The sequence below is a fragment of the Molossus molossus genome, unplaced genomic scaffold (genome assembly GCF_014108415.1).
Source record: "Molossus molossus isolate mMolMol1 unplaced genomic scaffold, mMolMol1.p scaffold_m16_p_11, whole genome shotgun sequence".
In the NCBI taxonomy this organism is placed as follows: Eukaryota; Metazoa; Chordata; class Mammalia; order Chiroptera; family Molossidae; genus Molossus; species Molossus molossus.
Genome location: NW_023425346.1, coordinates 46705973 through 46733773, shown reverse-complemented (window position 1 = coordinate 46733773; position 27801 = coordinate 46705973). Strand labels below are relative to the sequence as shown.

At 34.3% G+C, this 27801-nt stretch overlaps 1 protein-coding gene across 13 annotated transcripts in view; it reads right to left on the bottom strand.

Moving 5' to 3' along the window:
• The window catches only part of LOC118625450 (sodium channel protein type 2 subunit alpha), a 77027-nt gene that overhangs the window by 5852 nt on the left and 43374 nt on the right, over window positions 1-27801 (bottom strand). For 8 of the 13 annotated variants that reach the window (XM_036254476.1, XM_036254467.1, XM_036254466.1 and 5 more), the window contains exons 16-24: window positions 26804-27283; window positions 16514-16634; window positions 15448-15602; window positions 13679-13852; window positions 9696-9818; window positions 7187-7468; window positions 5865-5918; window positions 2765-2902; window positions 2294-2398 (exon numbers count right to left, since the gene is read on the bottom strand). In XM_036254476.1, the coding sequence (XP_036110369.1) occupies window positions 2294-2398; window positions 2765-2902; window positions 5865-5918; window positions 7187-7468; window positions 9696-9818; window positions 13679-13852; window positions 15448-15602; window positions 16514-16634; window positions 26804-27283 (1632 nt within the window). Of the gene's footprint in view, window positions 1-2293; window positions 2399-2764; window positions 2903-5860; window positions 5919-7186; window positions 7469-9695; window positions 9819-13678; window positions 13853-15447; window positions 15603-16513; window positions 16635-26803; window positions 27284-27801 lie in introns of all 13 variants that reach the window. The other 5 variants (XM_036254475.1, XM_036254465.1, XM_036254473.1 and 2 more) reach the window with 2 other exon arrangements.

Below are 27801 nucleotides of genomic sequence, written 5' to 3'. Positions count from 1 at the left end.
CTCTCTGCACTCCGGCCTCACTGGCCTTCTCCCTCAGGGCCTTCACATATGCATTCTCCTGCTCCTAGAGGGCTTTTCTCTTTCCACTTTGCCTACTGATACCTCCTCATTTTCCTTCAGTCTCCAACTCATGCATCACTTCAGGGAAGCTTTTCCTAACTTCCCTACTAATCAGCTCCCTTTCCCTTCCAGGCTCTCATAGCCAAGTGTATTATTTCTTGATATTTCTGTTGGTGTGACTATTTGATTACTTTTTTCTGCACCAAATAAACTCTATGTTATTAAATATTAAATTCCAAATGCTTAACAGAGTACATTCTTGTCTTTTAAGAAAAAAAGATCTTTTTGAAAGGAAGGGAGAGAGAGAAAAACATTCATCCATCGACTGCTTCCTGCGAGCCCCCTACCAGGGATCAGGCTGCAACCCAGGCATGTGTGCTGACTGGGAATTTAACTGGCAATCTTCCAGTGCACAGGACAATGCCCAGCCAAGTGAGCCACACCAGTGAGGGCACATAGCAGATTCTTAATGAATTAATAAATGGATTCTACTACATCATTTCCTAACTTGCCAAATTGTCACCAATAATATTAAGCTAAATGCACTGATCTTTTCCCATGCATCCCTACTTTATTCGGGTAAATCTATATGTCATTTGATATAATTAAACAGACTCTCTTTTTTTTTTGAAATGTTGTCAATCATACATATTTCTATATATACTGTCTTATTAATCAATCCCTTTCTTCATTGATTTACCTCTTCCTATAATAAGAAAGTGCCCAAGGCTTCATGCTCAGCACTTTTCTTTTCTTCTTCTTCTTCTTTTTTTTTTTTTTGTCTATTCTAATTATCTTTTAAAAATCAATCTATGTTTCATAGCTCAATTGAACTGTCTGACAAACCTAAAATTCTTATCTCAGTCTGATGTCCCATAGGACCTAAATCTGTATTTCCAAATGCATTCACAAGATTTTCATTTATGTTGTTGGAACCAATAATTTCACAAAACATCAGCTGTTTTAGATTTTCCATTATTTACACATCCTCCTTGTTTTCCTACACTTTATAGCTGCCTCATCCCATTGGGTCTTATTAGCTCATGTGTCTCCCATGTTCCAGTCCTATCTGGCGTGGCCCCATATTATTGACTTATCTTCTTGTCTATGGTCCACTGTTATTTTTGTTTCTGACATCTTCTTATATCAGTCTCTAAAATCTCTTTTTCTTCACATTACCATGCTTTTATTTGAACTATATTACATTTGTATTGCTTAATTAAGATCAATTTCTTCAGACTCACAGTGGTTACCTTTATTCATTTAATCCAGAAAACCTTTGGTTCACTACTCACTAATTCAAATGTCACTATTCTCAACTGAAATATTTATTTTCATGGCTTGGGAGTATATATATATTTTCCATACAGGGAATGTACTCTTCTTTTCTTCCCACCCATTCAAACTCTTTTATTTCTCAAAGACTAGGCTCAAATTGTACATTCCTTATGTTTTATCCAATAAAGCTATCTATTTTCTTTGAGCTTTGGCCAACTTACAAACTGAACACAGGCAGAGCTAGTTTCATGGTGTTACTAAACAATTCTAGACTCTCGATTCCTGGAGAACACTGAATTGCTTTGTATTATGTATATCATGGGGGAAGAGTTCTGAGACTTAATAATGAGGTATTCCTTTAGGAGTGATAAAAAAAAATCAGGGATTTTTTTATAACAATTTCCTATAGCAATTAAACAGAACCAGCAGCAAATAGCAAATATATAATTGGAATAGCCATAACAAGTCATGAAAAGAATCTGATTTAGAGGCAAGATTCTAAGGGAAAATATAAAGTTTTTTTAAAAAACAAAACAGAAAAAAACAAAACCTGTAACTCATTTCATTAATGATTCCAGTTTTCAGAGTTGGACAAAAAATGGGGCATATCTGAGATGGACCAATTATCCCAATCGGCCCTCACTACACTCTGAGAATATATAATATTTCAACACTATATATACATGGATATCTTTTCCTTTCTACATTATTAGAAGCACTCAGTGACATCAAGCATATGTAATACTATTGGTATATAAGTCTGACATTTAATTTATAAATATTTTATATGTCTGTATATAAAATACATATACTTAGGCTATTTGGTCTAGCTAATTACATTGTGAAGATAAAACTTTGTTTTGCAAATTCAAAAAAAATACTAGTATCTAGCAATTTGAGCTGTGAAAGTGATAGATAACATAGCTTTTACTGGTGATAAAAGTGTTATTCTTACAGCAGGTCGAGGTATAGGTTTTTGTGGTTTCTTTGAACCCAGTTTTTTCATTGCATTGTAATATTTCTTCTGTTCTTCTGTCATAAAAATGTCTTGACCTCCAAAGTAAAGAAATGAAAACAAAACTTGTTAAAATCATGTTCTTTGTTAGCTATATAATCCACCTTAGTAACTGTGTGAAAACTGGCCCCACATTCTAGTCTAATGTTGCTAATTAATATTTGTATTTATACAAATGTATATATTAATACATAAACTATGCCATATTAGTCAGTTACATTTCTGTTTCTGGAAATAGCAATGTGTGCTATCTTAATTTTCAATAACTTAAAAGTTTATAGCTAAATAAGTCTCAAAATAGTTTATAAATTTTACTTTTTTTTTTGATGACTGCATTTTGGAGTCATACGGAAACAATATGGCATGTTCAGTTCACATTTTAGAGCAAAGATGAAGTTTTGGTATACTTATCTTCTTTTTCTGTTGGTTGAAGTTATCTATGATGACACCAATAAAAAGATTCAGGGTAAAGAATGAACCAAAAATAATAAAGATGACAAAATAAAGATACATATACAGATTGTCTTCATACTTGGGTTGTAATTCTACCTACAAAATATAAAGAATGATAGCTATTAGCCTGAATACTGTTTCATAAAAAGGATATCAGTGAATTTTCAATTCTCAAAACATGTCTCAATCATTGGGAATAAAATTAATTTCACCTAATAAATGCCTAGATTATGAATGCACTTTAAAAGCAAAGACTCCAATAGGGCATGCAAAGTAAGAATTTCCTTCTCCAAAAGAAGAGATGTTATGTTAAAACCTTTAAAATGTACTCTCTCTGACTCAGCTTCCTCATTTGTAAAATGGAAATAATAAAACCTAAATCTCATATGAGAGTTGGAAGGTTAAATAGAATAGTAATATATGAAAAGCACTTAAAACAGTGCTTGGCCAATAGTAAGTATAAAGGTTTGATTTCTATTGCACATATCTTTTGATAGGTATGTGTGGCTATAGGTATATCAGAAGGACCTCATTCTGAATATGAGTTTATAGATTCATCCTACTAGGTAGGCCTTAAGAACTGGTTCTATATGATGCCTTCTCTTGTCCAGCACACTTTTTATCAGAAAAAGATTTGTGCTTTGGCCGTAATCTATAGTTCAGGTGTCACAGGATATTGTTCTAACCAACTCAGTTAACCAGTCATAGGAGATAACAGATGCAGATAATAATCTATTTTGTCATGAACTTAATTTAGAGGTTAATGGCCAACATGTATTTTTTTTAATGAAATAGAGTAAAATAGAAAATATCAGAAATATTAAAATATCTATTCTTTGATGAGACTTTTATTTCATTTGTGTGTATGTGTAGTAAAAAGTAATATAAATGATATTTTTAAATGTTTTTATTTATTTTTTTTATCCTCACCTGAGGACATTTTTCCATTTTTTGTTCAGGTAGAGTGGGAGGTAGAGAGAGGAACAGAGAGAGAGAGAGAGAAACATCGATGTAAAAGGAACACATCAAGTGGCTGCCACCTGCACAACCGACCAGGGCCAGGGACAAACTGCAACCGAGGTACGTGCCCTTAGTGGTAACCGAACCTGGGTCTCTCTGGACCGCAGGCCGACGCTCTAACAGCTGAGCCAAACCGGCCAGTGCTTAAATGTTTTTAAATTAAATACAATACATACAAAAGTGCACAGCATATATGTCTAAAATGTAATAAATTGTTATAAAGTGAATCTCACAACCCAAGACATTGTCAGGGCCTCAGAAACCCTTGGTGCATCCTTCTCAAACATAAATTCTACCATCCTGCAGGATAAGTAATCATTATCTTCACTTTTATGGTAATTATTCTCTTGCTTTTCCTTTAAAGTTAACACCTAAGTACATAAGGTTAATTGTGTCTGCATTTTTCCTAGCAGACACATTCTATTATATTTTTAAGATTCATCTGCATTATTGTGTATATTATATTCATATATAATTTTATTACCAAATAATAGTTATTTTTTGTCCACTTCTACTTCTGGGCTGTTTACAATTTTTTGCTAATACAAAAAAAAGTAATGTCTATTCTTGTACATAGATTCTCCTATGCATGTGCACAAGTTTCTGTAAGAGAGCCACAGATGGAATTGCAGTGTTCAAGGATATCTTAAACTATTGAATAATGTGATAATTCCTAACTTTTAAAAGAAATATTTATCCATTTTTTTCCCATTAGCAAAGTATAGGGTTTTTTTGCTGCTAATTCTTGGCAGCACTTGGGATTGTCAAACTTTTTAATACTGCCAGTCAGCGAGGTGTGCAGGTGATATCTCGTTTCGGTTTAAATTTTCATTTCTCTGTGGATTCATGAGAGTAGGGTGAGCAACCTTTCGTAATTTTCATGGGCCATTTGATTCCACCTTTTGTAGAACTCTTGAATGCTAAGGAATTATGGAGCAGACAGTGTATGCTAAATTATTAAGGTAGAAACTGAAAGTAAGTTACATGTCATGTAGGTTATTGATAAAAAGATAGAACTTTAAATGAAGTAATCAGATAGGTAGAAAACTACTGTAGAAAGCAGTTATGAACCCCTTGTGGTCAAAGTTCAAGAACATGTTCCAGCACTTAATGCATTCATCCTCTTTGCTTCCATGGTAAAATAGAGTTGATTATCAACTACATGATAAGGTTGTTATTTAGGATTAAATAATATGATGTACAAAAATTTTTTAGCATAGCGAGTTATAATTAATAATACATTATTATTATTATTGTTATTATTATTATTGTTATTACGTTAAAAAGCCCATAGTGGCATTCCTGATAGTACTTCAGAGATACAGTGCAGGGATTTCAGCTCTTGTGCTCTCTTTTTTACTAAGGTGGGGAAAAAAAAAAACAACCCTCAGGAATTCTTTTGAGTTAGACCTGATTTTTGGTGCTAGGTAAATAACATTTTAAGGTTAATTATTATGCTCTGGTGATATACTAGAAACCAAGAGCTTTAAAAAAAATTTTTTTAATGTGATTTCCTCCCTCATTGTCATATAGTAAGAAATGAATGGAAATTGTACAAAAAATTTCAAAAGTGTTGAAGTGTCTAAGGTGAACTGTGAAAGCCCCATTCTTCTACCATATCTCATTTCCCAGAGAGAAGCGCTGTTAAAGTTTTTGTTTGTTTTGTATTTTGTTTATTTTTTTCCCACCATTAACCAGATCCCTTCTGTTACAAGGAAGATCAAAAGCTTAAGGAACCCTAGACAGACGAAAAAGTGCCTGTGAGGACATCCAATGCACTAATGACCACAACTATCAGAGCCAAAAACAAAACGTCTCATTTCAATTTCAGTCAACACATTTTAAGTGCCAGGTGCCATGGTAAATACTAGAAAATATGTGAAAAGATTGACAGTGAGTATAAAAATGAGGTTGAATATTTTATTTATGTAATATACGTGTGCTTCATAAATGACCACAGTTTTGTTTTATTGACAATATCACTAAAATATAACATTGCAAAAATAAATTAAGCAATTTTCCCTCTAAGTAGACTTACATTTCGTGAATCAACAGCTGCATACATGATATCCATCCATCCTTTAAATGTAGCCTGTAAACAAGTAACATCATTTATTTTTCCCCTCACAAGTTATAATTTTAGAAAAGAAATTAAGTATCAGATTGATTGACAAGATTAATTCAAAACAGGTATATACAATAATTTGTAATTAATATCTAAGCTCTTTGGACAAAATTTTATAATATATACTTTGCAAATACTTCAACTTTATATTCTTCTATAACATCTTTATATACACCTTTAATTAAATCCTGATAATTCATAACAATATGCTAGCATAAAAGAAATTAACAATCTTTGTATCTGATGTACCTATCCAAATATAACATGAAATTTGATGAAATAATTTCATGTATGTAGTACTAGTATCAGACAAGTTGAAAAGTATGGTGTATTGTTTGATCTTAATGCTTTTTTCCCTGTTTTCTGTTCTAAAAGTTATTATCACTAATCATGAATCATGATGGTTTATTCCTGAAAAGCTCCTCAATATTGTTGAATAGCTTTGTAATCTGAAAACACACATTATATTCAACCGCAATTTCCTCTTTTAAGTATTTGCGTTTTTTCGTATGGACATAGTGATCCTGAAAACAAAAGCTTTGTATGTTTTTTCAGGTCCTTAGCCCCACAGGGTCATTCCTTCCTTCTAATATTCCTGTAGTGTTGGGTACTGTGTGGGTGGGTCATCTCAGGGAGCATGTGGACATAACTTACGGTGGTCATTTCAGAAGTTGAATTAATTGTTATGTATTGATAGTGCCATAACAGACTTGATAGGAAGGTTTTCATTGACAAGAGAGCAATCTTCCTACCCAAAAGTGTTCAAGAAGCAGCCAGGGAGATGGGAAGGAGGTAGCTGTCTGTGTGAAGGGGTAAAGGTGGGGAGTTTTGGTTAAGGTGGTGGTGAAGGTTGGGTGTGTGGAAACTTGATGAGGCTACCTATAATCTCAGGTACCTGGGAAAGAGTACAGAAATCACCACTCCCCACACACACCTTCTCTACCCCACCCTGGAGCCTGTGCCTCTACTTTCTCAGAGTAGGGATGGGGGATAACAATGGGAACCCACAAAGAAATCTCAGTAACAAAGGACTGGTGCTGGGGTCTAAGGCATAGCCTGGGAGATGATAAACTTTGCAGAGCTGTGCACTTTCAACATGGTGAAGGAAAGCCGGTTCAGTCATTTTTGAGGGAGAATCTGCACAGATGGACCTGAAGAAGTATTTAGAAGTACAGAAAAACATTTCAGATTTATTTTAATAATACATCACAGGAAAGACTAGAGTGGTTACTTACTACTTGAAGCAGAGAAAGATATCCAAGTCCTACATTATCGAAGTTTACTTTCACATTTTTCCACCGGGCAGTTTGGTTGCTTTCTATGAGGGCTCTACATTCACTGTAGTTGTTGACCACGCTTACATCAAAGATTTCTCCGGTGGTGTAGTTAATACAATGATAAAACTTGCCAGCAAAGAGATTCACTCCCATGATGCTGAATATTAGCCAAAAGATCAGACAAACCAGAAGTACATTCATTATGGATGGAATGGCTCCTAAAAGAGCATTGACAACAACCTGACATGAGAAGGAAAAACAGGTGTAAAGTCAACAACAAATATTTACTTATTTTTACCTATTTTTAAACTCTATAAAAAGAACAATAGTCAAATGATAGAAAATATATATCTGTTCTTAAACAATGGGCAAAAGCTAGTCTCTGGTAGCTCCAGTTAAAATTTTAAATTATACTTCAGAATAGTATAAAATATATTTTATGTTGTAGAATGCTTTGCCAAAAGGGAAGGCTCTATGCTTATCAAACTTTCATCAAAGAGTGGGACTAATTATAAATGCAAAGAATAATTAAGAGTACAAATAGTGATGTGACTACAGAAGTAATGTTATCCTGTGAATATCACCATTTTAAAATACCGTGCAAACCGTAAAATTTACTATTCAAAATGTGAGAGTCAATTTCCAGGGTGAACGGGAACACTAGTGATACCTATCCTGAGAAGGCAAGTGTAAGGCAGGACAGTCCCAAGAAATGTGTAGGGTCACCCTACATATAAAGATTCTGGAGCAAAGAGAGCAAAGCATGGAGATTGAACATGTGATGGAGGAGAAAGAGTTTGGAAGTTAGATCTGTATTCTGGCTTGCATCAAAAATAAGCTATGCACCTTTGAGCAAGTTATTCAATTTTTCTGGCCCTGTGGATCCTCCTTTGTGGAATCCCTTTCAAAAGTAAATGAAAGTAAGTGTTAAAGAACTTATTACAGTGTTAAGTTACTACTAGATTTTAACTGTCATAATTCAGAGGAACTTAGACTTGACACTTAATTTTTAAATTCACCACAATGAATGCTCTACTATGCAAATGTGAGGAGATATTAATAGAGTTATAATTTTTTTCTTTATTGATTTTTAGAGAGAGAAGAAGGAAAAGGGAGAGAGAAATAGAAAGATTGATGAGAGAGAACACTGATTGGGCCCACAACCTAGACATGTGCCCTGACTGGGAATTGAACTGGTGACCTCCCGGTGCATAGGTCGATGCTCAACCACTGAGCCACACCAGCAGGGCAAGTTATAATTTTTTTCAAGCTGGTTAGCAAAGAGATAACACATGTTTTTTTTCCAAGACAGTCAAATCTATGGAACAACTAAGGACTCAGGTTCTTAAACATGAAAATTTGATAAAGAAAATATAACAATTATTCTAGTACTGAAAGTTTGATTTCATTTTTTACAAGAAAAACTACTACTGTAAAAGCAGCAATTTTATTTTTTAACATATTTTTATTGATTTTTTTTTAGAGAGAGAGGAAGAAAAAGAGAGATAGAAACATCAATGAGAGCGAAACATTGATCAGCTGCCTCTTGCACACCCCCTACTGGGAATCAAGCCCCCAAGTGCCCTGACTGGAAATCAAACCAGGACTTCTCAGTCCACGGGATGACTGACACTCAATTCACTGAGCCACACTGGCCAGGCAAAACACAATTTTAAATTGGTAAAGTGAAAAGAATTTAAAGGCTAACAATATCTTTCCATGCAACCATGTGCACATGAACACACAGACACACACATCTACCCACACCATTTATTTCTGGTTGTGTTTGCAACATTCACAGAAAGTCCTAAGTAACTAGTGTCATATATTACAAAAAGTATCATTTAAAAGAAATTTCCTTTTAAATAATTAAGTTCACTAATGCACAGCCTCATCATTTCCTCAGTTCTGAGGGTATGTGGTTTTAGGTTTTGTGCCCCAGGGATGACAAATGACAAGCACAAATTCGTCCCTCTTCTTCGTACCACCTTTCTAAATGAGTGTTAGATTTCCACAGTTGACCTACTTTTCAGCTGTCTCAGCCTGTGTTTGAAACCTAAAAGGCCAGATTTCGACTTTGAAAGCCTCAAAACACTTCAGTCATATGAAGCAACCAAGAAACGATGAGAAATGATTTGGGGTTTTAAATTACAGTGAGTGGGATTTCCTCCACATTTATAAGTGGAATAAACATAATCTTGACTCACATCAGAAGTTTACACAACATGATAGAGATTTCCCACAGAGTAAAAACTGTAGTAAGAAACAGTCACTCAGGCATTCTGTTCCGTGAGTATCCCCAACAGTGTCAAGTTTATCGACATCTGACAAATACTGTTGATTGGTGGATTACATCAGTATGAATGTGGAAGACACAAATTCTCCATAGATGTATCATTTCTAAGGTACAAAATATATCTCTGTTCTTCATTACAATTTCAACAGACTCCGAAGCATTTGGTCTTACCCTCATTCCTTCAAACCGGGATAAGGCTCTCAGCGGCCTCAGAGCTCTTAGAGTTCTGAGGGATTTGATGGCCCCAAGTTCGGAGTAGCCCAACGCATTCGCAGTTAAGCTAACCAACGAGACCTAGACAGAAAAAGCAACACAGTGTTCTTATTCACAGACAGAAATGCTCACACAGTTCAACCTTGCTCTATGCAATACATCAGTAGGTCTCAAAATCTATTGCGGATCAAAACCACCTGGACAGCTTATAGAAAACAAGTGATCTGTGAGTCAGTTTTAGAACCACGGTCCTAAACTTACAAAACAGGATGAAGCTATACGTGTCCTCGTCTCAAGATTTTTGACAAGAACCTTTTTTTGTAAATTAAATGTAAAGCAAGAAAAATAATGAAGCAGATATGTCATTTTTACGTACATATCTGTACAACTTTATCATTTCTCAATTTAGTGAGCGGACCTGACAGGGAGATTAGAACTCGGTACATGTGCACAAGCACCTAAGCAGAACACTGGTGAATCTGAACATAAACACATTCGGAAAGAGCAAGGTCTCTGAACAGCGGCTTTGTTTTAATGTAAATTTTAGTGTGAGGATGTAAACTCATTAGTTAGCTCAAATTAATTTATAAAAGCTGAGATTTTAGTAAAACTAATCAGAAATGGCCAAAACAATGTTTTCTTCAATCATGTATACAAATGACGAATATAATCGATACGTTTTAAAACCTCAGCTGAAAAAAAAAAAAAAAAACTGTCACAGGTGGGACAGAAATAGCTGACTTCCTTTGAAAATACTCAGAAAACTCATTAAAACTATATAAGCTAAGAAAAGAAATTTTCTCCTAAAGTGCACCTGAATTTCAAAAGCAGATAAATAAAAATAGATATATTTAAGAGTATAGTATCAATGGGTACTTGGAAAATATATTTTCTAAGAAAAGTGAAACAGAAAATTTTTACAGAACTTGACTTATTCAAACTACAGTCGTCCTCGCCACCTCCCGCTCCGACTTTCGCGGCTTCACTCTACACTGATTTTGCGCATGCAATCGAAAATAGGAAAACCTCTGTATTTGGAATAAAATTGAGCTATAAAAATACAGTTTAAGTGGTTCATATATTTTTCCCTAAAATCTAAACTTTTAGGCTTTGTTAGTCTCTTCTTCATATATAATTAAAAAATAAAGTCCCTAATTGGTCTTTTGGCCTCTAAATCATCCCCTTTTTATTCCATCCATCATTTACACCTCCACCAAATCTCTCTCCCTGAAAGACTGAGCTGTTCTTGTCACTTCCCACAGATAATCTCGATGGCTTCCTTTTTAGTAAATTGTCGGTCTAAATCTCTGTGGGTGGCATCTCAGGTTCTTCACTCTCCAACTTACCTTTCTTCTCATCCAACTCGAGAACGCTGTCCCTCACTCTGCACTGTGCTGACCTCCAGGGCTGCTTGTGTTTTGAACACGCCCTGTTGGCACGCATCAGTGTCTGCACATTTTGGTGTCCCTCCCCTCATCTGTACCTGCTTATCGTCCTTTTTTTTTTTTTTTATTGTTGACATTATTACAAATTTTCCTCCACCCACCCCCCTCTCATCTGAAATGTCAATCTCTTCCACGTGTTCATGCCTCTGGAACTATTTTGTTAGTCAGTTTATTTATTAAATTTATCTTTACTGTTGAAAATATTACAGATGTCTCCACCTTTTTCCCCCATTGACCCCACCTCTTCCCCATTACCTCCCCCCCACCCCGACTTTCACCACACTATTGTCTCTGTCCATGGACTATGCATACAAATTCTTTGGTTTGTCTCTTCCCAACCCCCACAACTCCCTTCCCTCTGAGGTTCCTCAGTCTGTTCCCTGCTTCCATGTCTCTGGATCTATTTTGTTCATCAGTTTATTTTGTTTATTAGATTCCACATATAAGTGAGATCATGTGATACTTGTCTTTCTCTGACTGGCTTATTTCACTCAGCAGAATGGTCTCCAGCTCTAGCTCCCAAAGCACTGCCCTCACAAAGACTCTCCTCCTCCCTCAGTGAAGTAAAAGGCACTTCCAATACAGATCCATCTTCTAGCTGTATACATTTCTGTCCTCACTGGTCAATGGCAAGCTCCCACAGGCACAGAAAAATGACATTCAAATTAGTATCTTCAATAACAAAATAGATGATCAATAAATATATTATTATAAAGCAAAGTATTGATTAGTTTAATATTATCATAGTAGTTTGTTTTAAATCTAAGAAGGAAAATATCAGAATATGTTAGGTAATATGAATACCAGCTGCAGGACAAGAAGATTTCTCTTAATTTCTTTATATTCAAGTAGTATTGACTTAATGCTTTTATTATTACATAGCTATATTAAAAATAAGATATTTTATTATAAATTTACCAATGTATCTTAACCACTTACAGAAAATAATGAAAATAAAAAGTATAAACTCATTATACAAATAATAGAATGGTATAGTTTTGGTATATTTTTCCATTGTTAATAATGTCCAAACATATGGGTTTTAAATATTATTTATTGTCATTTTATTGCCAGAAAATTTTTGATGTAATTCTGTATGTAACTTTATACATTATATTTAATAGCAGATTAGAAAAAAAATAAAACAAAGATATATTTCTCTCATAAATTCAAAGAACTCTCTTTGTCTCTTATACAATTTTTTTCTTCTGTTTGGTGATTAGAAAGCTCATACCGAATTAAAAGTTAATTATTCTTTTCACCAGAAACTGTAAAAAATAATTTTCTCCAAGAAAGTGTCCATTTTTTCTCTTTTGCTAACATGATGTGCAAATTTTATATATCAAAATGTCTTTAATTGCCAAGAAGTTATTAAGATCAATAGAATATTACCTTTGCAATGCATTGTTAAACACATTGTGCTTTCCTGAAAACGCCAGTGTTTTCCTGTGTTGATGGTGAGCATCAATAGGTTCCCTTCCCCTCTTCCTTTTCCTGTGCTCACTGGCTCCTCTAGACTTTTCTAGACAAAAAGCCTCTAAGTCCCTTTCTATCCATTTTGAATTAGCTACTAATTTGAAAGACATTAAAAAATTAAATCTCCAAAACTAAATAAACATGGATTTAAAAATTTCTCTTCAGTTATGATGTTATATTTGTGGCCCGGCCAGTGTGGCTCAGTGGTTGAGCATCGACCCATGCACCAAGAGGTTGCTGGTTTGATTCCTGGTCAGGGCACATGCCCAGGTTGTGGGCTCGATCTCCAGTGGGGGGCATGCGGGAGGTGGCTGGTCGATGTTCTCTCTCATCGATGTTTCTATCTTTCTCTCCCTCTTTCTTCCTCTTTCTCTAACATCAATAAAGAAAAAATAAATTTTAAAAAAAGATATTATATTTGTGAATAAAAGGTGAAATGTTCCTTGAACTTCTCACTCCATCTTACTTTATTTTCAATACCAATACAGTTTAATAAAACCTTTAAATAATTAGTTCATAGCCAATCTGTTTCAGTCATCATACAAATCAAGAAGTGTTGCTTGCTATTTGGACTTCCAAATTTCTTGGTAAACAGTAATCCATCTGTGGAACAAGAATTCCTCAACAGTCTCTGGTGATAATAAAGATACCCATGTAAAAGACGTCTAGAATTTAAATACAGTTATTATATTAAACATGAGAGTGAAAAATGAAAGCTTACATAACCATAGTATTTGTATAACTTGGGATTTTAAATTAATTTGAAACCAAGTCAGTCATTAAAATAACACAGCATTTGATTGTTTCATCTATGAAAGTATAGGTATTTGCATTGGCAGAAAAATGTTTTGGGACTTTTTGTCGTTGGGAAAATGGGAATCACCATTTATGTCTGGGCCCACACAGACAGTATTTATGGAGTGCCTACTAGGTATGTGCAGGCACCACTTCGAGGACTAACATGTATCATCACATCATCATATGCCAATGGAATGAAACAAGAAAGTGAAGAATACTCACATCCACAATCAAAAAATCTAGCCAGCACCAGGCATTGGTAAAATACATTTGAAAACCGTATGCAACCCACTTGAGAAGCATTTCCAGGATAAATATATAAGTGAAAACTTTGTCGGCATATTCTAACATGGTCTTAATGGTTTTTCGCTGCTCAATATATATATCTTCAAAGGCCTGGAAGTAAAAACAATTCCAATTAAATTTCATTGCATTGACTGTCTCTAATTGAGAGCTTATTAGAAAATACATGCTGCAAGCGTCTTCTCCGGTGCCTGAGGCTGGAAGCCTTTGTGTTTTCCATCGCTGCAGTTTGCTTTATAGTTATTTATATGCAAATGACTGCACTTCAGTCAACCAATAAATTTAAATAATTTAAAATTTTTAGTATCAGGGTACCTCAAAAAAGCTTAACATTTTTAACTACCAGCTGCTTCTCTCTACAGCAGAAAGTCACTGCAATTGGACCTACTTTATTTAGAGCACAGTCCTTGAAATGTACCTTCTCATTAATGCAAATCAAAGCAAGGAGCCCCTTTAGCCTAGGGAGGGAAACAGGACAATAATCTCTCACTTTCTCCTCTCTCTCTCTCTCTCCCTTTCTCTCTCTCTCTCTCTCTCTCTCTCTCTCTCTCTCTCACACACACACACACACGCATATGCATACACATGCACACACAATCTGGGCATGTCTAGAAGCTCCTTTTGCCATCATTTTTCAGAGCCCTTTGGAAAGGATGCAGGGACACATTTACAGGGGTCTCTGGGATCTCTGGAATGATAAGAACATTTACCTAGCCCAGCCCCCTTACATGAGTGTAAGTTGGTGGTCTGGATTAAGAATGAAGGACATTTTTCTTTTTTGGAGAAAAGGGAGGATCTGGGCTTGTGAGCAGGGTTTAGCACAAGGGAAAAAGGCTTTTTCGGCTCAATTTATAGCTAAAGGTGGAAGCCCCTCAGATGCCAGCCTATTGATGTACTTCCATGATCTTTGACTGGGTGTACTTGAGAACCAAGAGCTATTACAATGAGGACACTAGTCACTGATGAGATTTCCTGGTTGCCTTTCTACTTGGAATTAAAACACAGGCTGACCCTCTTTTTTCTGAGTACATAGCAGGATGCAGGATTCTCAATCAAATCAGAGGTGGACTCCAGATACAATGCCATATCCTCATATTGTATCAATTCACCAAAAACTACTGATTAATTGAAAAAAAAAGAAAAGAAAAGCAACTATGTTTCTATCATTGAATGGGAAAACTCTTCCCACTGTTTTTATTATATAAATCAATATTTTGATCAAATTGATTATTCCATTGAATAAAATCAGACGTAAAATAAGTTTATAATGCTTTCACTTTGCTACTAGTGAGTAATTATGTTAGTCTACTATTTACCGTTCACGATGCTTGGCTCTAGTGAATCAGCATGAACAAGACAGGTGAGTTCCATGCAGCAATGGAGTTTATGTTAAGCCATTTGATATTTAGCTGCTAATCCCATGTCATGCCTGCACTCATTCTTCAAGAAAACTATCTCTGTTGACTGAAAGTCAACAAGATCCTTCTTTAAATATTACAAAAACCAGAGTGTTCTGAGTTTGATTCCATTTTAGGTCTACTCCAGAATAGTAAGTTTATTGAGCCTTTCACAACTGTGCAAAAAATATCATGCAATGTCACTCATCCTCACCAACAACTTATTGTAAAAACGTGTAGTCAGAGGTTCATCAAAAGACAAGTTCAAGGAGCAGCTCCTACGTCACTTACCAGTGCCCCACTGCTGAGCAGGATCATGAAGACAATGAAGGTTTCGAACCAGTTGTGCTCCACAATTTTATAGCAGGTTTTTCTCAAGTTCCACCAGAGTTTTCCTTTGCCTTCTTCTATGCTTATCTGACAACACTTAAACTTCCGTACACAGTCTAAAATATGTCAGAGTAAATGAAGAAAAAGAATATTCTCTTTGATTATGTTCATTTGTGTTGGTGGGAGATTCATCTACATTTTTACCTAATACATTGTAAATGACTTTATTTTTTTTAAGATGGCTTCCACTTATAGAAATAGGAATCTTCTTTATGTTTTTTTAAATCATTTAGCCCACAAATTTTGTATATTTATGGAACTATTACAATGGATTATATTACATTAGAAAAACAGAGAAAATTAAAATCACCAGAAGTTGATATTTCTATCGTATTCTTTTTTATATTTTTATTTTATTTTTTATTTTAGAAAGAGAGGAAGGGAGAAGAAAAGAGATAGAAACATTAATGAGAGAGATCATAAACTGGTCGCCTCTTGCAGCCCCCCCCCCCCCCGGGGATCTGGCCCACAACCTGGGCATGTGCCCAGACTGGGAATCAAACTGGCGACCTCTTGGTGCATGGTTTGACACTCAGCCACTAAGCCACACCAGCCAAAGCTAGGAATAGTTTTAAATGTACCCTTATTGATTAGTACCTATTATTATCTGATGAAACAGTAAACAATAAGTTACTTCTTTAACTTTTAAATTTTTTCCTTTTTTAAAGCCAAAGAGAGAGAGAGAGCTATGATTTGGCTTTCTCATTGGATATTCTAGAAGGCCACCCAAAAACCCAGAGAGTGGGCAGCATTTCTAAGCATTGAATAGTATCCACACAAGTAACAATACTTGATTACATAAATTAAATCTCACCTTTTTAAAAATCATGTTTGTTTTGATATAGAAAAAGTAAAACAAGCACATTAACAGTTGTTAGATAGACCCAGATGATCACCAAGAAGGGGAGAGAGAACAGGTGGATAGCTCCCAGAAGTCTAAGGAACCTGGATGCACTGTTGCTCTCACCTTCTGTAAAACAGGCCTCGGGTTCCAGGGATTCTTCCGGTTCCACCTCCGGTTGTTCTCCCTCAGCAGGAGCTCCTATATCCACTGTGCTCCCTTCAGATGAACTAGTTGCATTTAGCTTCTGAAAATCAATTCCACAGAAAAGCTTTTAAAATATGTTCTTTAATCTATAATATAAAAATTCAAAAGGTGTGCCCTCAAATCTTCGGGATACACTTCCTTGATCTGTAATTTAAGAATGTCTTAAACATAATGCCAGTCTGCTTTAGTAGAGGTGGAAGGTCACAAGATTAGATACAGCACTACAGGGTGTTTTTTATTTAAAAATATGGTATTAACAACTTAAATAATTTTAATTAAGTTTTTTATAGAGATTCTGAAATAAAATCCCGTAGAGAGCTTATACAAGCTGCCAGAGTTGTATGGTCATCTGTGATCTTGCTTTTGTAAATTAGCTTGCAAACGGTATAGTGTGTTTTATTCTAAAATTGTGACCCAACCAACAAAAGCTGCACAAGTGTATTTTCATGTCAAATGTAGAAAAGATTTGATCAAATGCACATAAACAGCAACAATCTAAATTTATCCACTTTTCATTGACATGAAAACATATACCACCAGTTGTTATTAAATATATTCTATAGTTCTCTATTTCCAAAAGGAGCAGCACATTGTTAGCTTTATAGCAAGAGCTGATATTTTGCATTCTCTTTGGCCAATGCACTCCTGTGTGTCATTGTGCATTAGGAAACTACTTGTTACTCTGGCACTCTTACCTGTTTCGTTCGTACAGGCAGAAATAAATCTTTGGTTGTTGCTTTGTTTTCCTTTAAGTTAAATCAAATATCACCAAAAGAAAAATATACTAGAAAGAAGTTGTTTTAAACCTTGAAATGCAACAAACTTTAGCCAGATCAGGTTGTTCACGGATCAGCATAAAGAACACAGGGCCAGGTATGAGTGCCACATGGAATCAGAGTAGTTTGGGCCACACATTCTCGAACCTGTTACAATGTTATTACCATTGATGCATAACATTAGGAAATGGCTGAGCTGATAAGAGCTACATTATAGAGGATGAGGTAAGCACATGAACAAATGCACTCTGAAGTATATTGAACTATTGCCAAATAGATGTTGTAGTCAGTACTAGAAATAGTCTGCTCACATTTGGCCTAAGGATTATATGAATTACCCTGGGAAAATGGTTCCTTTACTGCATGAAAATAATTTTCTTTATATAAAATATTTACTTGACAAGTGGTGCTGATGAAGTAAAATATTTATAGATGATATGTGAGATTGAAAATGCTCCGTCTTATATAATTTAACAATACCAAAGATAGAAGCATAAACATTATATATGTCTGCCTTCTTAGAACTACTTTGGAGATTATTTTTTAATTTCAGCAAATTATTTAAATTAAGGATTATATATTATGAGGTGCTTGTAGGTTGTTGATTTGTTTTGCTATTCAATCAAGTATATCACAGTACTTGACAAATACTCAGTTATAATATCTTTGTAAATAAAAGTTAAATACATTTTGTTTTAAGATATATATCAAAGTGAGATTTGTTATAAATATCCCACTCTTTTAGACTTTTTCTAATTTCCTGTCTTTTATCTTTGGTAAGTATAGCCTTGTTTATATATAAAATTGACTAAAAAATGACTTAATTACCCTCTCATTCCAACCCATCTGATTCACATGAAGTTGTCACATATTAAGGATCTGAAAATACTGATCTTGTCATTTGTAGGATGTTGAAACATGATATAAGTAGTATATAAAAAACCCAAAGCACACTCCTATCTGACCTAACTGCAGAGCACCCACAATAAGAATTAGAAAACATGCCTTTTAGAAACAAACATCACATTGCAAATACACGTTAGAGAAAGTCCTGGGGGCGGGCCCAAGTAAAGAACGAGAATCCGTATTCAGGAAGCTTCGCACGTTCAGGTTGGCATTGGTAAATTACTGCATCAGATATGTTGAAGGTACTTGACAAATATTGTTTAAAAAACAAATGAATTAATGAATGAATAAATGAATGAATGAACTTAATAACATAATGAGCATTGTGCCTTGACAATGATTGGGAAATGTCACCAAAAAGATATACCAGGGAATCTTTGTTCAAAATAGTCAAAAGTTTCTAGAGGATTCTATAATATCAACTTATCAATTCTTTCATTAGTGCAGTGACTTAGTATTGACATGAAATTAATAAATGCTTTTTCATTGAAGTCAAATATTTAGATCATGTTATTACTTTTTCAAAAGTATAACATAAAATATTTTGTATTTGTAGAAGACACATCTCACCAGACTTAATCTTTTGAAGCAAATAGCATGCTTTTGCTATCTGTTTCTCTAGTACCTATCGTCAATGTTTGTGTTTAATAATATTTGTTGAGTAAATGAATTACATGGACTCGTATCCACCACTAACAATTTCTAACACCTCCCACCTTATACTTGCTTCCACGTTCAAGGGGATACAAATAATATTCTGACTTACAGTGCAGAGTAACACAGATCCTGCGAAATTCTAAATTGTGTAAGTAATGACCAACAACTCTTACTTTGGAGGGCTGTTGTAATTATTCAGACCTGAGATGAGTCTACAATGTAAACTGTAATTTAACTCTGGGGTCAGGAAAAGTAATACTGAATCATTTTGATAATGTTTTCTCTCTTTTCTCTCTGTGTACATGGATCTACAGTCCCAGCAAGTGGATGGAACCTCTTTAAGGAGAGGAAATCTCATCCTTTTCTGTCATCCCTCTGATGTGGAACAATACAGGAGCTACCTACCCCATGGATTGCTTGAATAGCTTTACTTGGTTTATAAATAAAGAATCTAGGCTCATAGGATGTTTGCATAAAGAGACTAATAATAATAATAAGACACAGCCACTCCAATGACGTCCCTATCTTAAGGGTGAGCAAACAGAAGAATCCAAAACAAAGTGAGGGAAAAGCAGCATGCAACTCAGTGACTCACCACTCCAAGGCTCAGTTCCCATGATCTCCCTGTCTTCATAAAGAACCTGCTAGTCATTCTACCCCCGCCAAGGGGATCATTCACAATATTGGAATGCTTTAGCTATCCAGAGTGGCCTACAGCCAAAATTTCTGGATTACTAAAGTTGAAGTTGTTAAGTATTTAGTTTTTATTCTTAAAATCTTGTAAAATAGATAAAAGTACTATAAATACTAAAAAAAATCTAGGCTACACAATTAATTCTCAACATCAACCATTCCAGTGTCTATTTAGAGTAAGAAATGGAACTTTAATCATCTTTTCAAAAGTCATAATGAGTCAGTAGCTGGACTTTAGATCTTCTGTACCCCATTTTGCCAGGATCCCCTAGAGAATTTCTTTGATGTTTCATAGGTAGACCCAATGTTTACCAAGATGTGATAAGTTACTAAACATTGTAGGTTTAAAATAGTTCTTGTGATATTGTTGTGTCCTGTGTCTCATGACCATGAACTTAGTTTTAGCTCAAGTTATAGTCATATTCTTACATGTATTAATGTAAAGTAGAGCTAAAGATACACTGGAATACTTCATGAAAAAAAACAAAAAACTTTAAATGATAATCCTGAGATGTAGAAAAGAAATTCTGATTTATAAAACCTTTCTAGATAACTTTAATTCAATGACTTTCTTAAAATCACATGAAGTAAATATCATAATACTATAAAATATATTGACTAAAACAATTAAAATTTGTGAAGTGCTTATAAAAACCAAATAAATCAAAATAAGAATGTAAAACTCATCAGCTTCAGATAAAATCATAATTATAATTAATCCTGACTGCAGTGCAAATTCACCAATTAGAATGGTCAAATACACATTATATGGAACTCTTATTACTAATTCACTTAACATTTTTTTTCAAATAAAGGTTTCTTGTAATACTTTAGTCTAGGCATCGTTCACTACAAAAGGCCACATGAGGAAGAGAACAAAATATTAACTGACTAGCAATAAAACCAGATCTATAATTTCAAGTTCTGTGCTTGACAAGTTCTATACTTCCCCTTGTTAAATTTAGGTGGTAGGTTCTCTTTTTATTGTCTACGCTTATTTATTGGGAAATAAGTAGATTGAATAATATTGTTAAATTTAATGTTGAACAAAGTATAAACGTCAGGATACCAAAGGCATCAAACAGGAACAGCAAATTTTTATTTGCTATGAATAGCATTGGCAATAATTTACTTTGAAATGAAAATATTAAACATTTTTTTAAAGCAAAAACCTTATTACAGGGCTCATAGTATTTAAAATCTTCTGATTTCTCTAAGAGCTGGGTAATTATAGGAGTTAAGCAGGGCAAAATCATATATTGCTTAATGATCTAATAAATAAACATCAAGACACAAACATTTCACTTTGTATTTTTAAACACATACTTCTTTTATTTTCTACCTCACTGATACATTATTATTAAACATCAATGTGCCAAAGTAACTGTCCTTCTTTCAGAAAGTAAAAGTATTTATAAAAATACATTACTGCCCTGGCCAGTTTGGCTCAGCGGTTAGAGTGTTGGCCTGCAGTCCAGAGAGACCTGTGTTCGGTTCCCGCTAAGGGCACATACCTCAGTTGCAGTTTGCCCCTGGCCCTGGTTGGTCTTGCGGGTGGCAGCCACTCGATGTGTCCCTTTCACGTCGATGTTTCTCTCTCTCTCTCTTCCTCTCTCTCCCTCCCACTCTCTCTGAACAAAAAATGGAAAAATATCCTCGGGTGAGGATAAAAAATAAAAAGTAATACTTTACTTCCTATTGTTTTTAATAAGCACACTTGTTTCTCATTATGAAGTTATTTGTAAAATAATGTAATTAGTAAATATTGTATATAATTTAGAAAAAGGGTGGTATATTCTAATCTGAGTCAAAAAAAAGTAAGAGTTTTAGAAATAAAAAGATAATTCAAATATAGATTAAAGCAAGTACTCCATATCTAACAAAAATTTTAGTCTCCAAGAATGGCATTCTTTTGTCCCACATAGATCCTAATTCTAATCTGTACTTAAAGAGCTCTGGGTCATTTTACATGGAAAAATCTTAACATTGTAACACTGAAAAGGATGATCTTGCTTGCTTTGGGATAGGCTTAAGACCAAAGTCCCACTGTAGTACTCCAAAGGAATTGTTGGTGATACTTTCTTAATAAGGAAGATGGAAAAATCAAATGTATCATTGTTATTCTATTACATTATCCAGAAAATATTTTATTCTTTATAATGAATACATTGCAAAAGTCTTCAATCTATAAATCGTAGGATCTTAAATCTCTTTCTTGGGATGGCAGAAGTAATCCTAATGACCTACCCCTCAGCAGATTACCAGTGTCCCCAAACACATATTTAGCTTACGTTGTTCTTTTCTCCTTTACTCACCATCCCATTGGAAGACTTTCTTGAGGACTACACATTCTCCATGATAAAACCATAGATGGCTTCCCACTGAAGCCATCCCACCGTTGCTTACCCAAACCTTCCCTACACATCTTTTTCCCCTTCCCACCTCTTAAGTATTAGCGTTCAGGATGTACACACTTTTAGGAAGCAGACAAAAATGTTTCACAAGAGAGAATCAGAGACCTAGTAAAGAAAATTGGATACTCTAATAATGTGAGAGTTGAGAATAAATGAAGTCCATTTAAATTGGTTCCTATTTGGTTTGTGTTCTCCTACATGTACTGCAGCCAGACCTCCTGTCCCTCGTACAGCTCTCTACAAAGGAACTTGGAAAATGGGATACCCAGAGAATAAGGAAACTAACCTTGTCTCTTTTCAAGAAACTGAGGAAAACAAGCCGTTATCCTAAGGAGTCATATATCGTGTTTTTTCTGAAGAATTAATACATAATAGGAAAAAAAATTTTTTCTAGTCCCTGTGTAAACATGTTAAATGGTGAACAATTAGACTTCTTAGGTCTCATTTTATATATTATTCCTCCAACATGTGAGGCATTATCTTTCATGAATCTAGAGTGCCAGTCGCTGAATATTTTGGTCCAAAGTATAAGAGGATGCTCTGAGGATGGCATGATCATTGCTCCTTCCAAAGCAGCAAACCTTATGGTAGGGTTGTTTTACAGTTTTGATGGCAGGAGAGAGAACTGCATCTAAGTGACAAACTAGTAGTCTTGAAAAATAATTAGATTAGATTACGTAATTTGGTTAGCATATTTTAGTGCAAAAATGTCATTTCAGCATCAGGAAATAAAAAATCCACCAAATGGATCTCCCAGAACAGTGTTACACTTATTTTCATAGTCACATGACAAGGGAGGTCCCTTCTTTTAAAAACACCAAAGGAGCAAGAGCTCACAATGATTCTCTTCCTATACAGGAGTTTGCAGTGCATGACCTATTTAAATAATATTCTTCCGGAGAAAGTTTTCCAGCAGGTCTGGATGAAACAGAGACAAAAACACAAATGACTGAGGAACAACAGATAAAGAAAGTGGATTCCAGATGTATTTTCAGAATGAAAATACTACATATAAGACTGTCTTTCTTATTTTTTTGGTCTACAAATGCATATTTCCTGTTATTTTCAGTCATATGAGTTTTAGGGGTAAACAACAGAATTTCCAAGGGGATCATATTCTAAATGCAAAATACTTTTGGTCAATTGCTAAATAAAGCAATGCTATTTTCTGTAAATTGAAGCAGATAAAAATTATACCCATGCTGCTAGCAGCCAAAACATAAACATTCCAATTCATTTACATTGTTATAACATAAAGACATCCTTCAGGAAGTTTGTACATGAATAAAGAATTGCTTTCATTTGCAGATTACCCTTCAGAAAAACTTAAGATGGCACTGAACAAAAAAATTACCCACAAAGTACACTCATTGAGGCTATATATAATAAAAGGGTAATTGAAAAATAAATAAAAAAAAGGGCAGGATGGCAAGAGAAAGCTTTTTTGCAAGAGTCTTTCAAAGAGCACCTACATATCTCCTTTAGGCTCTTAGCATGTTCAAAACTCTGGAATGTAAAATGGAAATTAAATAATCCATAAAGGCATGCACTTTTACTTTTCACTGAGCATAACTTCTATTAAAAATCTATGTAAGAAGACGAGCAGGTAAATACTTTTTTTAAAAGTTGGGTTGCCAGACTTGCCTGACCATGCTTTATGACTCAGCATAAGAGCAGCTGTGCGTGTTTTTGTTTTACTGCCAATGGATGGGCAAGGAATGTAGCTGAGTAACATGCAGGCCAAAGTTCATTTAGAAAAGGATTATATTTATATATGTACAACTTGCTTGGGTAACCTGGGTAAAAGTGGTGGCACGAGCCTCTGGCTGGTTAAAAAAACCCAGAGCTGCATTCTTGATGGCTCCAGCTTGGTTTTACCCCTGTGAGAAGTAAGAATGGTAAGCAGTGAAGGTCACCATATCGCACTAGTAAATTTCACTTTGAAAATCATTCAAGCATGCCCTCAACATTATTAAAACTCCCAAGAAAAATCAACCATTCAACATCACAGAGTATAAAAGAAATTACATTAAATATAGTAAAAATAACATAGGAGTTAAAGCATACATGATTATGACATGAATTTGAAATGATATACTCTAGAGCATCTATAGAACTATCAAAGAATCATACAAATTTGGCAAAGACAAAATAGAAGAGGATTTAAATTCGAACACCTAAACAACCTCTGGGTCCACTTGATTAACCTGCCCTTTAGAAAGGAAATCATTTAAGCATTCCAAAAATTAAAAAGTGCTCCATTTTTTTCTTTAAGTTTTTTTTTAACCACTTGGAAAAGAACATCAGTAAGCTTCAAACCATTTCTTACAACTCTACATGCAATATTTAACAGCATAATCCCATACCGTCAGTTAAGAAAAGGACCATATATAAAAATAACTTGAAGACAGAACACTAAAACACATATTTCAGGTGGAGATACTTGGAATTCTTGATTGTATCAATTCTCTGTTGTTTTCCAGGGTTAGAGCTACCAGGTAAAATACCAAAAGATTAAAACCTTCATATATCCCCTTTCCAGACTATCAACTAATCTTTTATTAGTTTATGAGTTTATATTTAGAAAGTTTGAGATCAAGCCGTAATTGAAAATTTCTCCAAATAATATATTTTAACACCCAGGTAATCATCTCTAGGGTGGGAAGGTATTGAAATGACTCCACAGCTGAAACAAAAAAATAATTCTATTTACAACGGGAAGATCAGTTTTCTGCCTCCAATTCCAAAGTACTGACTTCACATATATTATTTTGGAGCACTTAACTCAAACAGAAAATAAATGAAAAATTTAATGATAACAGGAAAAACTGGGAAGACAGCTTGAATTTTCTTTCTATAAGCCCCACCTTACTGGACATTCCTCTTAGTCAAACATAATGCTTTGAGGTGAGGTACCATATGTAGTCTTTTGGAGAAGCTTGAGGCTTTAAAATTTCTGAATCAAGAGTGAATGTCAAGTTATCCACACCTCAAAAAATACTCAAATTTAGCCAAAAGTTTAAATTGACCGATGGCTTCAACATTTGATTCTTTATAATTCATTCTTAGTTTATATGATTAAATTATATGTTCTAAAATTAGACATGCATAAATGGGAGAAAAAAGGGGAGACAACTGTAATACTTTAACAATAAAGATAAAAAATAAAATAAAATAAATAAATAAAAATTGACTTCTCTTACTATAAGGGAAATATTAACTGTTATGAATAATGTCAAAACAGCAAGAGAGGGACAGATATTAAAATTTAATTACCCAATTTTATTTTCTAAATACTGACTTCAGTTTCTAGTAATGTAAAATATCAGAAATTAGGCTTTACCCTTTCAGCATAGTCTATCCAACTATGCTTATCCAAAATTTTATTAACCATATCTTGAGATATTTAATTTGAAAATAATGGTCTTATTAGTAAACATTCAATTAACTACAGTGATTCTTTGTCCCAGGCTATATAGTTTTGAAATATTCCACTTAATTTCATCAGTTATTTTTTGAAACTAGTAGCCATAGGCTTGTTACTTACATGTTAATTTTAGTGCCTACAGTTAAACTTTCCCTGAATTTATGCTTAACATACACTTCTACCTAATCACTGAATTAACAATACTACTTATCTTATAAACAGGAAAGAATGGAAAATAGCATATTCTTCAGTAATTTTATGGAATACTGACTGAAATGTCTAAGGTTCCCTTCTTAGAAATTTTGCTCATAATTTTGTTTACTGATTCCTAATTACTGAGACTTTGTTATACTACTTAAATTTTATACTTTAATGTTCCAAATTCCTCCAATAATCTATCTTTCTCAGAATGAGACCAGTAATAGAGGTCTTGATCTTCCCTGCCAATTGATTCAAATGAAAAATTAGGATAAATCTTTGGTTTTGGTTGCTATTCTTATTTGTTTATGTAAGCTTTAGTTACTTGGTAAACCATCCATATTTTTGTACAGTTACACAATTAAATAGTAAGGATTTCAATTCCGTCTTCTCTTTACCCCCAATGCTATGCTTATTAATCTATAAAAAACCAAAAACATACTGATACTCATACTCTTGTGATAAATCAAAGAATACTTTAAACTACTGAGACTCTACAGCAGTTGGTAAATTCACAGTTTTACATCCTGCAATATTTACGCATGCACTGGGTTCAGTAGGGTTAAAAATATTTTCAGTGTGACTCCTCATCACTACCTTCACTTCCTTGAAAAAATTATTTACTTAATAAAATCTATGAAATTATATGTAAATGTCAAGCCAAGATTCCAATCAGATTTTTCATGAATAAATAGGCTTGTGCAAACCAAATAAGATCACATTTTATGAAGTACTTCATAAGAAACAACAATGTAGCAAAATCAGAATTGGAACTACCTTCTCACCAAGTATTTTTCTAGTACATACCAAAAAACACACACCATTGTGAGGGAATCGTAAGGAAGAAAGTGGATATAACCTGAGGCATTTTCACAAATCTAAATTTATATTTCAACACTTAGAAAAATTCACATTAAACTGCATTTTAATATTATCAGTAATTCAAAATAATAAATAGTTGAAAAATTAGTGCATTATTTGTCTAGCTATATTTTAATTTATCAATTTATCACCAATTTGCCATAGAAAATGTATCAATAAGTATTTATTTTCTTATTGAAAGAAAACATATAATTTTAAAATAGTCTGATATTTTAAAGCATAATTCCACAATATCTTCTTATTCAAAAATTCCTACCTCTTTGCTTTCCTCCATATCTGACTCGCTGCTGAACTCTTCAGTATTTAAATTCTCAAAGTCAGACTCTCCAACAGCAATTGGCACCGTCACTGTGAGGCTGGGGTTGTTTATGAACGACATGTAATCACTTTCATCCACGACATATTTTTCTACACTGCTGCCTATGCCACTGGTGGTTCCATTCCCATCTTTGAGATAATTGAGGTCTTTACCTATTTCTATGGTGGTATGGTTGGAAATGCAGCTGTCTTTTTTGTTATTTAGATCTTCAAGAGGTTTGATTTCATCTAAAGCTTTCTGCTTTCTAACAATGGCTTTCTGAATAAATTCGCGTATTTTTCTTTTAACATAATCAATTCCTTTCTGCATCCTTCCCACAGCAATCTGGAGATTGTTCATTTCATTATCGTCATCAGTGGCAGCCAGGTTGTCAGAACTGAAGGAGCTCAAAAGCAAGGCCAGGAAGAGGTTCAGGACCTGAAACACAACAGGAAGTTAATTAGGTGATTGAAACATTCTGCCGTTTCAGGTTTCAGTTGTTCTTGACTGTGTTTTCCAAAATTTGTCTTAAACTTAACATCTTGACAGAATCTAATCTTATGATAGATTCTGAGCCAAAACCATCCAGTTACACTGCTCCCAAATTTCTGACCACAGAAATTTGAAAATTCATTTCAAAATCAATAAATGAAATAATAAATGTTTGTTGTTTTGAGCCAATGTTTCTGTTCCTGGATTGTACACTGTTCATGTTTCTTGTTACCTCAAGAATAGGTCAGCATTATCTAACCTATACCAAAGAGGCTGATAATGTATAGAAATAAAATGATAATCTTTTGTCTTTCTTTCCAACCCTTTGGGGTATTTGGTGTTACTCTCATGTGAAATAAAATTAAGTTTATAAATTACATACTTTAAAATACTGCTAATAATCATGGATGTAAGGAACAGACTGACAAATCTTGGAGGGATGGGGGGTGGAGGGGGGGTGGGCA